Source organism: Quercus suber, unplaced genomic scaffold (assembly GCF_002906115.3).
Source record: "Quercus suber isolate HL8 unplaced genomic scaffold, Cork oak 2.0 scaffold_60, whole genome shotgun sequence".
NCBI lineage: Eukaryota > Viridiplantae > Streptophyta > Magnoliopsida > Fagales > Fagaceae > Quercus > Quercus suber.
This window is the reverse complement of record NW_027069525.1, coordinates 1232000-1247111: the sequence shown is the minus strand read 5'-3', so window position 1 is coordinate 1247111 and position 15112 is coordinate 1232000. Positions and strand designations below refer to the sequence as shown.

Sequence of the window (15112 nt, the reverse complement as noted above, 5' to 3'; positions counted from 1 at the left end):
TTATTGTGTTGATATCTTATTTTATTTTTACTATTGATACTTGAGAGGATTATGTGAGTTTATTTTTGCATTAATTATTACTAATACTTTACTTGTGTTAATATTTAACTTTATTTTTACTGTGTTAGAATTTACTTTTCGGAAAACTACTTGCAATTAAAAAATAAAGATTTTGAAACCCAAAATTATTGGTGATTTTTTTTTTTGAGAAATTATTTGTGATTGTTTTAAATATTAACTATCCAATTCAACTTAATTAACAAAATTTTATTTTAAAAAATTAATTAACAGAAGAAAATGATATCTTTATTTGTTTTTTAGGTTTTTTTTTTAAGTCATAAAATAATAGTAATAAATAATAATTTAGCTAAAGAGAGAAACATACGCCCAAATAAATAAATAAATAAATATTTGATAAAAATAAATACAAAATACCCAAAATAGGAATATTTGATTAAATCTCACACACACACACACACACACAGTACTAACAAGCGGATACGAGAAGCCCATCTATAAGTCATGGCGTCTGTTTCTTCACTACATCGTTTGTTCCTGCGACCTTCCAATTCCATCTGCCACTACACAGCTTTATCCAATAACAAAGCTCCACCAACTACAAATTCTAACTCTACTTTCTATGTTCTTGGTTCAGTTTCTTCAGCCACCAAACATAATGTATTATGTTGCAAGAACAGCGAGCAGCATCAAGAACACAGGTAGCAGTCTAAAGAAACTTTATAATTTCTATTTCATCGTACTTTTATTATTATTATTTGGGTTCACTTTCTTCTTTGTTTATGTTTATGTGTTTTTTATTTGGGTCAGTTTTGAGGTTGAAGAACTATGTGGAGCTAAAAGAAGAGAAGTTGTACTTCAGTTGACAATTGCTGCATTTTCTTTTCCAGCAATCATTTCAAGTGCAAAAGCATTTGCTGAAAACGGTGTGGTTCTCATCTCTCACTTTCGATTCCTAGTAGATTCCACTTTTCTTTTTTTTCTTTTCTTTTTTTTTTTTCTCAAATTTTGTACTTGAAATTAAGTTGTTACTCAAATTATATCTTATATCAATTTTTTTCAGATGTACCTGAGAATTTTCGTGTTTATACCGACGATGTGAACAAATTCAAGATTCTGATTCCACAAGGTGAATAGTACTAGAGCGAAAGCGTAAAGTGAATTAAGAATAAAGACATTAGCCTCGATAGTATTGAATATTGATATTACTAGAAGTCTAGAAAGCACTGTACATTGTGTTTCCTTTGTCATATGATACATATTTCTCATGTATGATAATGATACACCAGTGACCAGTCACCGCTGTAAATGATGATCATGGTTTGATCCTAACATTGTCGTTTTTGAGTCAAGAGCCTGACTCAATGACATTGCTCGGTTCTCTCATAACGGAGAATCTAAATTCGAATATGATCTCTCCCAATTTGTCAAAAAATAGAAGTAATTTCTGGGATATAATATACAATCACACTCACGCTCAAAAAAAGAAAAATGAAATTTGTTGTTAGAGCAATTATATAGCACATAACCTGAACATAGTGATTGAGTGACTTCTTGTTTATGCAGATTGGCAAGTAGGTGCTGGGGAACCTAATGGATTTAAATCGATAACGGCTTTCTACCCAGAAGATTCTTCTAATTCAAATGGTACACACAAAAGTTTCTTGATGGATCTGTCTCCAGTAATTTACTAAACTTTCTTTTAATATTGAAATTGCTCACTGGGTTGCCTCAGTCAGCGTTGTAATAACGGGGGTTGGACCTGATTTTACAAGGATGGAATCGTTAGGCAAGGTCGATGCTTTTGCTGAGACACTGGTGAGATCTCATTCTCAATTTTCAAATATTCTAATTTAGTGTGTTTAACTAGAGAGCTTGTTGAGGTAACATGCCGATTTTGTTTTACATTCCAAATGTGTCAAACAGGTTAATGGATTGGATAGAAGCTGGCAAAGGCCCCCAGGTGTGTCTGCGAAGCTCATAGACTGTAGATCCAGTAAAGGTAATTGCAGCCACTCTAGTCTGACAATGCAATGAAATGTGAACTTTGAGAACATTTGTTTGGGATTGTCTAAAATCTAATTGGTGCACTTTATTCAAATAAAACTGTCAGAGCATTCCCATCAGTCTTTGCATAGTTGTTTATAAATGTGCAAAATAGAAAAAGTCATCACTTTTACACAATCTGAGCAAAAAAAACACCCACATCAGTGGGTGTATAGTTGTTTATATTTATAAATTGCTACAGTACCCGTGTAAATATACACGGGTACTGTAGCATGTTTATATCATTTTTTTATCATTTTTTTCTCTCTCATCTATGTAAATGCCTCTTAGCTCCCTCTCTCTCTCTCTCGGCAGCACAACTCTCCCTTTCTCTCATCTCATCCATTTTTCTTCCTCTAGCTTCCGCCAATTGCCATCGCCGCTGATGAGAACGAGGTCGAGCAAGCCAAGTCACAGGTCCATCGCCTACAACATGAACGGAGTTCTCCAACGGGTCTGTCGCCTAGAAGATCATGGGTTTTGATCCATTTTTGGTTGAGCTTGAGGCCGGCGGCCATCACGAGGAGGTGGCGGTGCTGCGAGGCACTTTGGTTGAGGCCGGCGACTGGGTTTTGATCCATTTTTTCTGGTTTTTTGGTTGATTGTGGGTGTGGGTTTTGATCCATTTTTGGTTGGGCTTGAGGTCGGCGGCCATGGCGAGGAGGTGGCAGTGCTGCGAGGCACTTTGGTTGAGGCCGGCGACTGGGTTTCGATCCATTTTTTCTGGTTTTTTGTTGATTGTGGGTGTGGGTCAATGGGTTTTGATCTTGATCGGCTTGGCTTGAGTGGGTTTTCCTTTTGATGATGCTGGTTGGGTGGTGATGATGGTGGCTCAGTGGTGGTGATGGTGGCCGTGAGTCTGTGAGAGAGAGAGGGGCAATGAAGGAGTGAGTAATAAAAAAATGTAAAATAATGAATATTTTATTGAATAAATGTGTAGAATAGATAAACTGATGTGTGTGTTTTGTAAAATTGGATGTGTAAAATAGAAAAAGAAGGTTTTTCCGTGTAAAATAGACAGAAAATTTACACGGACTGATGCGAATACTCTCAGTGTATGTCAAATTCAGTATAAAACCCTACACCTTATACAAATTGACTTTTTTGTTGACCGTCGAAAATCAGAGATTACGTAGCTCCTAAAAAAAGAAAAAAAAAAAAAGAAAAAAAAAAAAAAAAAAAGAGATGGAACTCATGGAAGTTTTGACCAAGTTCTCATCTAGGAGGTGGATTTCCATCCAGCATTTTCTATGTATCACTTCACTTTCGGCTAATGCTCTTTAAAGGAGAAAACTTTTAGATGCATACATATTCTACACATCATTCTTTATATTAAATCTCTGTCTCCGTCTCTGTCTCTGTCTATGTCTCAACTCTCAAAAAGTAAGTTTTAGTTCCAAGAATAGAGGAAAGGAATATAGTCAAACTAGTGACTTCCATGTCATGTCCTTAGGCTCATTCTTTATATTAATCTAATAAACTTGATTCCCAATTTCATTTATTGAGTATTCACTACAAAATTCTGGTGAAAGTCGCAGACATGTGTTATCAGTCTCTCTCTCTCAATAAGTAAATTTTAGTTCCAAGAATAGAGGAAAGGAATATGCAAAATAGTGACTTTGTCATGAGGCTCATTCGTTATATTAATGTAATAAACTTGATTCTCAATATCATTCAATGAAACAGGAATCTATTACATTGAGTATTCACTACAAAATCCTGGTGAAAGTCGCAGACATTTGTTTACAGCAATTGGGATGGCATCCAACGGCTGGTATAACAGACTATACACCGTGACAGGCCAGGTAGATCTTACCACATTGTAGTTCTTGCACTTCCATAGCAGTTTGTCCAAGGTTCAGAGCGCACATTCAATACTAAGTACATATAATTTTATATTTTGCTGCAGTTCATTGATGAAGAATCAGATAAATACAGTTCCAAAATTGAGAAGGTGAAGTGATGTAAACTTATAGCTCCTTATTTCCTGTATTCACTCACTAAAGGTTTAAAGGTTTGGGCTTGCTCCACGAAACTGGCGGATAATTCACTTACCGAAATGCACATCTTATTTGCAGGCGATAGCATCCTTCGGGTTCATTTGAAAAGATTTTGCAAGTGGAAAGTAAAAGTTTTGGCTTTCAAGTTTCAAGTTCTGTCTCACTAGCTTTGAATATCAAACATTTTACACGGAATTTTAATTTTTTTTTAGGTTGGTCATTCTGAATGATATTAAGTTACTAAATTCACTGCATTCAATCCAGCAGTTAACCAGCACACAGATTGCTAAATTTATGCAAGTTCTGAACAGATTTATATAGATGAGATGAGATTGCATTTTTTTTTTTTAAAGTATTATATATGAGATTGCGTTGCATCTCAATCATTTTCTTCCCATAATGATTTTGGTAAGGATTGGATAACTGAAGCAGACAAACACCAATCGCAGTTGAGAAATCCACAACAGAGTATTAATTTCCTAATAAGGTTCTTTGGGCTTTTCCCTAAAGAAATGTAAAGACTAAAGCCAACTGCGGCAGATTACTGAAGGTGAAAAATTGCAGGTTACAAAGAAAATCCACCGACTGTTCAAGGTTACATTTCATATAACCTTCTAGGGTCGATGACACACTTGTTCCTAGAAATTGTCTACACTTATTCAACACTACACACAACCGGAATGAAACAAGCCAAGGGACTACCCACTTATAACATACTTTAAAGTTAGTGTTTAAACTTTAAACACTATATTTAAAAATAAAAACTTGATAGTTTAAAAATAATTATGTGCTCATCCAGTAGCTACAGCCTACAAAAATAAATAGTTTTGCCATTATAAATGATTTTTATATGACAAAAAAAAAGATTATAGGTATATAATATTTACTCTATATAGTTGCTTTTTCAGAAAAGGTCAAATTCAAGTTTTACACTTCACTTTCAGAATACTTACATATGTCAGAATTGACAACTTCTCCAACCTAAAATGTAAGGATTAGAATTCTCATGTTCATGAAAATTAAAAGATTCTCAGGAAGTTTTACAGATAAATACAAAACCTTCATGAATTATTGGAAATTAATAGTTTTAATCTAGAGTTCCAGCATAACAAACACACCCTAACAGAAGTTGTATCTCAGATTCTCAATATAATAACTCAATTAAAACAAAAGTAATATACATGTGGGAAGATATTGGCAGATGCATGCCAATGTTGCCATATGATAAGTGTGATTTTCAAAATTGAGCACAAACCTACAAGGGGACAGGAAAAGAAAAACCAACATGGGGGACAGCTGGCAGGGAAGAAGCTTTGCAACTACAACCAATCTAATTTGATTTGAGAGTAAGTTTTGCAGATCCAGAGAGAAAGTCAATTAACAGGCATGGGGAGAAAATATGGCATTTTTGGTAAGTAAATAGATAACTAGCAAAAAATGAGGATAAGTAATAGATATTCATGAATCTTGGAATATCAATCTATTCTTACACTCTTCTGCTCCATGCGTTCGTCAGTTTTTGGTGCAGAACTTCTATGAAACAAGAGGGTAAGCTGATCAACAAAAAGCATGTTCTTCATTTGCTCCAGTTGTTGCCATTCTTTTTCCATCTGCATATCTAGGTTCTCAAAATGAACAAGCTTATCTTGGATCTCCTTCATCTGCATTGACTCCTAATGTTTAGCAAATAATCTATAATGTGACAGGAGCACAAAGCAATGACTGAGAATCATACAAACCTGAACTTCTGCAATCCTAGAAATTGCTCTCTCCACATCCAGCTCTTCCTTCTGAAGCTGTGAATTTGCTTCCACAAAAGCTCCTTCCGATGCATTCCCAGTGGCATCGCCATTAGGTGTAACATCAGCTTCTGCATCAGAAATATAGAGCCATTATTCCGCTGAAAGTTGAGTGGTCTCCACAATAACACATTCCCAACTAGCATTCTCTGTAGCTTTTTACTAATTAATAGGTATTTGGCCAAAAATTTACTCAGTTGTAAATTTTTAAAATTTCCCAGACCTGACAGGTTGAAGGCTGCCATACATTAGTAATATTTGCAATATGGTCCCAACTGACAATATACTTATATCACAAATCAATTGGGTAACACCTCCTAGAAAGCACTAATTGAATAGTTGCCTACTTAGTACTTATCCTAAATGCCTGAGAGCAGCTCCAAATAAGAACTTTGTATACCTTGCAATTTTGTAATTTTGGCAAGAGAACCTTGAGGCTCTTTATTAGCTCCACGGCCCACCTGAGAGAGACTCGTAACTGCCGCTCGGGCAGCAGCTTCTGCAACATCTACACCCGCCAATGCTGAAAGAAATGCAGCCTGAGAAATGTTCCAAGTACAAAAGTCAATTTTGACCTTTGGAATAACCCGCATTGATTCAAAATAAATAAATCAATCAAGAATTATACTGCCAACCACATAAACTTGGATAAAGCACGCTTAAGATTCAGTAATAGGAATAAACTACAAAAGATCACTAGATAAAAAGTCCATAATCTAAATCCATTCTGGTTGAGCACTTGATTATCTATATAGATTTCCATATGTAACACTATTAGATTAGAAGTGAACCCTGGTACCCTTGAACTAAAAGACATGGTGCAGCAAAATCATAAAGGGAGGGTGAAGGCTATGACTATCGTTAGAGCACTTTATGTTCAGCCCATTGAGATTTTCACAAGGAAGTCCAGCAGCAGTCTAACCCAACCTAATAAAATTCTCCAGAAAGAAAGACCCTGTTTAAATAGCAAGGCCTATGATTCCCAGACAAAAAGTAACCCTTGTTATGGATTCGAGCATACACTAATCTGTCCTAATCATAAGGTCCTGCTTATTGGAGTTGTAATCAAGTTCTTTAAACAAATTAAAGCCATACCATTACCAAGATTTGAAATAACCCCATAAATATACCTGAGCCATAATTGGGTTGCTTGCATCGGCAAGAGGTGTGAGACACAGTCTTTTACTGGGGAATGATGCACCCGAACTTTCTAATCTGCATTCAGCATCAACATGATCCTTCATTTGATTATATTTGACATCAACCTCCCCGGAGTCTGCATGTTTAAGATATTCCTCCCAAAAGGAAGCTTAAGGAAATGAGCAACGCATTCCTTCTCACTTCTACCACCAACGTGTTGTGCCACCCTCCTCCAGTCATCACCATAATGCAAAATAGCTTCCATAAGATGCAAATTTTCTTTCTCCGTCCAATCTGTCTTCATATCTTCACTGATCTCAACCCGCCTGAAATCCGAAGAGTTGACACCAACCCGGTAGTTCCCACGGACATAGCATCTTGCACAAAGAGTCAAGTCATACTGCCCAACAAAAGACAAATTCCCAAGGATCAGACCTTTTGGCACAANTCTGACTGTGAGAGCCGAGAGGGGGAGAGAGAGAGAGAGAGAGAGAGGATACAAATTTGAGATCGCGAGCGAGTCAGTTCGGGTGGGCAGAAAAAATAGTAACGGGTTTGTGTATCACCCACTTCAGAAACGGACCTTGGATTTGGTATGTAATATTTATATATAGTAACCCAATAGGCTTAGATTTGGGTTTTGGAACTTATCATTATTATAAATAGGCCCAGAGCCCAGGACCCAGCCGAATACTCTCTCTCACGTTTTTTGACCGAAAGGTACGACCTTAAGATAATTTTTTTGAGTCGTCCGGGTTAAAGAAATTTTCTTCTAAACTGTTTTGAAAGAAAGCATTGTCCAAATAGAAGAGACTTTTCTAGTAATAGTATATCAAAATTATAAACTGGACTTCCATTAAAAAAAAAAAAATTTATAAACTAGAACCTTAAAGCATAATCTTGGTCATTAGCCAAAAAAAAAGCAAACTACAACCCAAATACAAACATTGGTTCTTATCCAAAAAAAAAAAAATATATATATATATATATATACAAACATTGATTCTTAGAACATAACTACCCATGTTTCCCAAAAAAGAAAAAAGAATATAACTACCCATATATGTTGGTCCTTACCCATATACAGTTATTTTCCTTTTACAGGAGTAGTAGTAAAAGAAGACGAATACAAGTTAATAAGAAACATGTTAATAAGGAAAATAAGAACAAGTACATTGTTACTTTCAAAAAAAAAAAAAAAAAAGAACAAGTACATTGTTAGTTATTTGTAACTTTACATAAAATAGGTTTATTCTTTTTCATGAGTTGATACTTGATACTTTGCTTTTGTTCACATGTTTATCTCATTTTTTTATTTTGTTGATAAGATTGAGATATTATTCATCATCTATATGACGTAAGGCTTATGTCATCTATACGACATAAGGCTTATGTCATCTGCCCAAGATTTTTTTTTCTTGTGGTTAATGGCTTCTAGCAAATTTCCAACTTTTTTTCATTTGACTAGTAATGGATGTACTGAATTGGGATTTGAGTAACCATAAACCTCTTACGATTTGTTAGCATAAATCTTTTGAAATTTGATTCCTTAATTTGTTTTGCTTAATTGAACAAATTAATTAAGGTTTATGCTCTTATCAAAAAAAAAAAAGGGTTTGTGATACAATAAGTTATTTCCTCAACATGTGGTAATTCAAAGGAATTAAAGATTCTATAGACATATCTATTGCTTGTATTAAGTGTAGGAAATATGGACATCATGTTACGGAATGTGGAAAATAAGAAAAAGTTAAGAAAGAGAAAGGAAAAGCTAAGAAAGAAAAGACAAAAAAGAACACAAAATGGAGTAGATATAAAATATATAGCTAATAATGACGGAACTATAGACTATCCTATCTTAACATGTGGTGACATAATATCCTCAATCAATAAAACAGGTCTATGGCTGTGTAATGATTTAAGGCTAAAAAATCAAATAGAGAAAGAAAAAAGATATGCTAAAAAGGAGTTAGGAACTTTTTGTGAATAATATGGCTTTGAATCATTCTATCTTCACATAATTCATTTTTCGCTTGTTGCTATTAGAAACCGAATCTAATATGGTTGGAAATTTTTTTATCTAACTCACCATCTTGCTGAAGGTGAAATATTTACCTGAAATGGGGTAAATAACAGAGCAATGTTTTAAACATAGTAAAAAACTGATACCATTGGTCTGTTGTTAAAACTTGAAAAATACTTGGTAAGCTATTCCCCATTCTATATCTTCATTTTTCATGATTAAAAAGAGATGTTAACTTTGGTAGTCGTTCATGCATATTGATATATCATGACTTTGAAGCAAGATTTTTCTAGTCTTTTACTTTCAAGCCTTTGTTGAAATGCTTCAAAAATATCATGAGTGAGCAAGCCTTTTGCTTTCTCAAAAATTTAGAAGAGAAAAAAAAAATTCTCCAATCTTTCTATTTGCAAATATTGAAGTAAGAAATTTTGAACTTTTTTAGCTTCGTTATTTGCTCAACTATTTTTTTTTTCTACCAAATTACTCAAGTTATTTGAACTTTACCTTTTTTATTCAATTTAGAAATTTCATGATTATAGAGATAATTTATTTCTAAATAGGCTTATTTTGTCGTTTCCAGAGAAATATCCATCAATATCCATCAATTCCATTGCGCTTTAAAAAGCTTGTCTAGCGTATTATAGGCTTTGAAGCAAGCGCCTCTAAACTCTTAAAGCCGTTAAATTGTGAATAACACGACTTCATGTTGCATACATTTCTAGTTGGAATCCTTCCCCATGTTTAGGTGCTCGTTTGGAGCTTTTGGAGCCTTTTCGGCTATAGTAACCAAATATCTTTTTATGAGATTCATGGATTCTTGCATATAGATGGCTCTCAATTAGTTTCTTGTTTAACAGTTTTTCATGATGATTCCTACTATTAAAAAAAAAACACTGAAATTAATAAAGTTTATATCTATCAGACTTGAAAGATATAATTTACAATATTATTAGACTATTTTAATATTCTTCCTTTCTTTTATTTGTCATTAAATCTTTAACAACTTCAATATCTATTCTGATAATGGTCGACCAAACTAAAATTAAATCACCCTAGAGGATACATTAGTAAACAATTTTAAGAAAATATTTTATGAGAAAATGAAGAAATAAGATAACTAACTTTTCATGCATTAACCAGACCCCAATTTTATGCATTTAAAAAAAAAAAATTTTGAGGATGAGAGGGATTGAGTGGGTGTGCGCGAGCCTGACACTAGCTCAATTTGATGAGAACAATTGAATTCGGTAAATTGAAATGGAATGCAGTCTGTTTGGGACAAATTAAATTCTTTTTTAACTTATTTCACTTGGTACAAATACAAGAAGTCGCAACAAAGTTTGTCAACGCCATAAGTGTCGTGGGTTTCCACGACGGGAACTAACAAAATATGCTCCCAACAAATAACAACTGTGACAATGATAATAAAGCATGCCACCAAAGCAACAATATTGGACCGACCTAGCCTGCTATGACCGACCACAACCATAATTTTTTTTTTTTTTTTTCCGAAAGGGACCACCTCGAGCAAAATGAATAATTAAAGTATAGAAGATATCACCGCCAACGAGGTGTAGAATATATGACGTAATAACAATCCACGCACAATGTCATCACGCTCATACACAAACAAAACTTTTATGAAAAAACAAAACAAGTTTCAGCACAAAAATACAAACTTTAATTAAAGAGGATTTGAATTTAAAGAAATTTATGTACAATCGAATGTGGATACACATTTTGAAAGAATGCAAAACAAAATTATAACCTTAAAAAATGAGAAAGATACAGAATCAAGGGGGTAAAATGAAATGATCTCCGATGCCTCTAACGAGGCTTGGAGGACAGTGACATACATACTAATGACCTTGTCGATGATGCCACTCGAGCAAACATTCCCCACAAGTGACAGTCGAAGAAGAAAACATCGACAAAAAATATTAATGATGATTTAACACATTTTTAACTACAACATGCATGTGCTGGGACCTATTATTTCTCTTTCCTTACCACCTGGCTCACACGTCACATGCCAATGCCAATGCCATTGTTAATTAAACACATGGATAGGACAAGATCAGCAAAAGACAACCTCCCCCTATGTATAAAGGGCCCAACGACCTTGAATCAAGGCACTGAATATGGCATTTAAATTGCCACCTAGTTAACGAGGCTCGAGAGCAAACAGTGAGACTCAATTGGAAGTTCATCAAAAAAATAAGTTTAATTTCTTGACCATTAATCTAGCATAAATTGACGATTCCTAACCTTCCCATAAGGCAGGCAATCAAAAATCATAATGAGAACTAGTAAACACACAAATTCTTCTCAAATAGGATATATACCTGAAGCTTCTCCCATGTTTTGAAGCCAGGCCCTCAACAAAATCATCCACGATGCAAGAGTTAATGTTTTTCCAATAAAAATCCTAGCACTAATATGCACAGAACAGAACACAAATCATTTATAAATACAATGGACCCAACACCACACAGAGCACCAGAGACTATCTATACACCCAAAATGCAGGGACTAGACTATAAAAGAATCATATGTTGATTCTAAATGATGATTTTTACAGAGTTTTATTACTACATGGCTGCTAGAAACCGATTCCAGCACCCATCAATCCATGAATGCCTGCTACTCTTCCTGAGCAGGGGCATTATATGAGGGTTTAAATAAACTAGGGTAAAGGTCCTAATGGAAGTGCAGCCCGCATCTTCCACATCCCTTCTCCGCCATCTGGAGCGACTCAGACATTTGACTTCTCTGGTGAGCATGACTATGTATGACCTGCATAACATGAAAATAACATAAGAATGCCTGCGGCATAAATACTTATATCAGAAACTAGTTAATTTAGGGATTCAAAGTGTTGGGGTCTAAAAACTGTAATTGGGGTTTCAGAGAATTTCACTAAAATCAAGATATAGACCAGAAAAATAAATATGAAAATATAATTAAAAAAATTCAATAAAAAATTGCCCCCATCATACAGTCTACTTCTCCATCATCTCATATTAACCAGACTAAATATTAAATTCGTATTCAATGAGGCTACAAATAACAAATTTGAAACTTGTACCTCTAGAATGCAAAATATTTAATTTGCAAGGCTAGATCCGAAGCCCGCCACTCAAGTAGCAGTTCCGCTGCTCTTAGTCCTGCTGCAATCTAAGGATACCTGAAAACAAGAGACTCCAACAATAATATCATACAGGTGGTAAATATAAGCAAGATCACAGCAGTATCTATCCTGCAATGTGACACTCACCTTGATCAACCCCTCACCCAGTTGTTTGGTCCGAACCGCTACCTTGCATATATTGAGGAGAAGGAGCAGGAACTATAAACTGTGGTTGTGCTGCAACAGGTGCTGCTATACCTGAAAAGCAAATGTATTTCCCTGCTCAGGTCTATATAATGTTATAATCTTTTTTGAGAATTTTATGAAGCAAATTTCATTTTGAGTTTTGCCCCCCCTTTCACATCAGGAGTGGAAGACTTGCTTTATGACCTCATTTTTGGTGAACTTTTTCTTTCATGAATGTCACCTCCATATCTTTTTCCTACTTTAATAATTTATCTTTCTCCAAACTTTACTTCATCCAGTCATCAGATGTATAATTTTATGAGATTCCATCACCATTTCACAACTCCGAATTAAAACACTATCCCAAATATTTTTCTAAAGCTGATTCCCAAGATTCCAATTGAAGAATGGCCTCAATTCATGGCATTTTACAACTTTTTGCATTCTCATTTCTCTATCTTATGGGCTGTACAGACACGTGCTACAAGATAAGATTTTTTTCTGGGGGATTTAGTTTTGGCCTCAGGGAGAGGAAGATAGAGGGGGGGGGGGGGGGGGGGGGGGGTATGCACAAATGACATTGTAATTTTGTGATTACAATGCACCCTCCACATGTTTTTATAGGGAGGAAGTGCCATTTGAGCTAGAGCTCATATTGGCACAAGGACAGAGAGGTATTTGGTACGAGTATACAGCATAACATACATGGTCATGAATCTTCTAAAAAATGTATAGAAAAAAAAATCCACAACAAAATATTGAACAATATGACCTAACAATGAAACCAGCAACAGGGGAATCATTAGCCAAATGCCAAATATCATACCATAGTGCATAGGAGGCCGAGGTCGCCCTAGTGAAGCCAAATTACAATTTGCTCGCCTGCCATCAATAATTGGGGTAGGATCAGCACAGGCTCTCCTAGCAGAATCCGGGTCGCGAAAAGTTACCTAAACCCTCCATGTAAATACGGGGGGAAAACCAAGTCATTCAATACTGAAACAAGCACCCCTCATCAACACAAACTAGCACAGATTCAAATACATTGACTAGCAGAACCAATTTACTCAATCAAGCAGATATTGATAACTAAGACAGCTAAAATTTTCAAATTTCCAAGGTGGCACACATTACAGACCGTTCTGATCAATCCTAGGATCATTGAAAGAAACAACCAATATCGTTTACATCTAGGTGTACTAAACTAATACTCATTTCAAATGAAAGATATTTATTATTAAAAAAAAAACCCAGAAACTGAAAACAATAAATACTCACAAAACCATAGCCTTTTGATCGACCAGAATTCTTATCAGTGATAACGACAGCCTCAAGAATCTCACCGAACTGCTCGAAATAGCGTCGCATAGTCTCGCTCTGTGTCTCCCAAGCAAGTCCCCAACAAACACCTTCGTATAAGTTGTATCACCAAAAGGGGAATTCAAGAACTGATACCCAGAACCTGAACTCGATCCCGAACCCGGACCCGGAATCGACTGGTACGCCATGAATGACAATTTTAATTTTTTAATTTTTTTTGCCACTTAAATTTACCCAATTGAAATTCAGATAAGAAAAAAGATTCGATCAAATTCAGTGATACTAAAGTCGACCCAGTAAACACTAAGCCACATATTAAAGGAAAAACCCTAGAAAAACCCTAGATTTTGACGACGAGATATACTGAGAATCCATATAGAATTTAAAGGGAATCCATGAAAGATAGAGACTGAAGCTAATCTTCAAAGAGAAGGAAGAGATCGGAGGAATATATGTATATATATCAGCCTAAAAAAGAATCAATAATTACATAAAAATAGAAAGAAAAAAAAAGAAAGAAAAAAAAAAAAAAAGAGAGAAAGTAGAAAGAAAGAAAGGAAAGGAAACCCTAGAACAGAGGAGGTGAGGTCGGTGATGGTGGTGAGATATTGGATAATGGAATTTAACATATAGAGAGAGAAAGAGAAAGCATGGGCTTTTAGGGTTGGCCTGTATATGAGTGATTGTGTGTGTGAAAGAAAAAAAAAAAAAAAAAAAAGAAAAGAAAAGGTTGGTCGCTCTCTCACTGCTTGGGTCAGCTCAAAGAGAGAGATAGATATATATATATATATATATATATATATATGAAAGAATCTTTGGAGGGTACTAATCGAAATAGAAACTTGATAGTACTAAAATAGTGTCTAATTATACCTAGTAATGGTATTTGAGGAATTAATACTACAGGGATAGTAATTGTCGTAGGAGAATTGATTTCTTCTTCTTTTTTTGTTTTTCATTGTTGGGTTGAAGAAAAAGAAAGAAAATGGAAGAAGAGAAGTGTGGGTTAGGATTTAGGGAGAGGAGGAAAGAGAGAGAGAAAGAAAGTCATGATTTGCACAATTGCACTGAAAGAGGAAAGAGAGAGAGAGAGAGAGAGTGAAAAAGAAGGAAAAAGTTGGACCCTTCTGTCTTCGAGAGTTCTCAAAACAAAAGAGAAGGAGGGTGTGGGTTGTGGGTCCCATGTTATTGTTTTCCGCCAACCCAGAAAACCTCGTTATTCTCTCTCTCTCTCAAATTAGAAAAGAGAGAAAAGAAACCTTCTTTCTTTGTTATTACTAGTTACTACTACTCTCTCTCTCTCTCTCTAATTTTGCTTGTCAGCTTAGCTTTACTTTCCACGTACTGGGTGGTATAAGTTTATTGTCACGAACTTTTCTATAGCTTTGTCGCAATTACTCGTCATGTGGCAAAGTTATAGCAAAGTTTGTTACACTATATTTTCTCATTT

The 15112-nt window shown here is 35.1% G+C and overlaps 3 protein-coding genes across 4 annotated transcripts; 1 reads left to right on the top strand and 2 right to left on the bottom strand.

The window, feature by feature from the left end:
* The first annotated feature begins 474 nt into the window (after positions 1-474).
* LOC112010664 (psbP domain-containing protein 3, chloroplastic) lies at positions 475-4409 on the top strand. 2 transcript variants are annotated; one of them, XM_024043011.2, is made up of 9 exons: positions 475-719; positions 829-944; positions 1082-1147; positions 1585-1665; positions 1754-1836; positions 1945-2020; positions 3751-3869; positions 3974-4018; positions 4143-4409. In XM_024043011.2, the coding sequence occupies exons 1-9, from the start codon at positions 523-525 to the stop codon at positions 4167-4169; spliced, it is 810 nt and encodes a 269-aa protein (XP_023898779.1). In that variant the 5' UTR covers positions 475-522; the 3' UTR covers positions 4170-4409. The 2 variants fall into 2 exon arrangements, with proteins under 2 accessions (XP_023898779.1, XP_065628617.1); XM_065772545.1 differs by lacking the exons at positions 3751-3869; positions 3974-4018; positions 4143-4409 and adding an exon at positions 2380-2749.
* Positions 4410-5184: 775 nt separating this feature from the next.
* Positions 5185-11387, bottom strand: LOC112010646 (SWI/SNF complex subunit SWI3B). The gene is given in 6 exon segments (XM_065772498.1): positions 5185-5725; positions 5804-5934; positions 6264-6402; positions 6994-7160; positions 7163-7456; positions 11372-11387. Coding segments are annotated over 6 exon segments (933 nt in total). The 3' UTR covers positions 5185-5539.
* Positions 11232-14901, bottom strand: LOC112010657 (uncharacterized). Its single transcript, XM_065772497.1, is given in 6 exon segments — positions 11232-11822; positions 12115-12213; positions 12304-12435; positions 12995-13292; positions 13621-13742; positions 13745-14901. Coding segments are annotated over 4 exon segments (645 nt in total). The 5' UTR covers positions 13851-14901; the 3' UTR covers positions 11232-11822; positions 12115-12213; positions 12304-12316.
* Between the last annotated feature and the right edge of the window lie 211 nt (positions 14902-15112).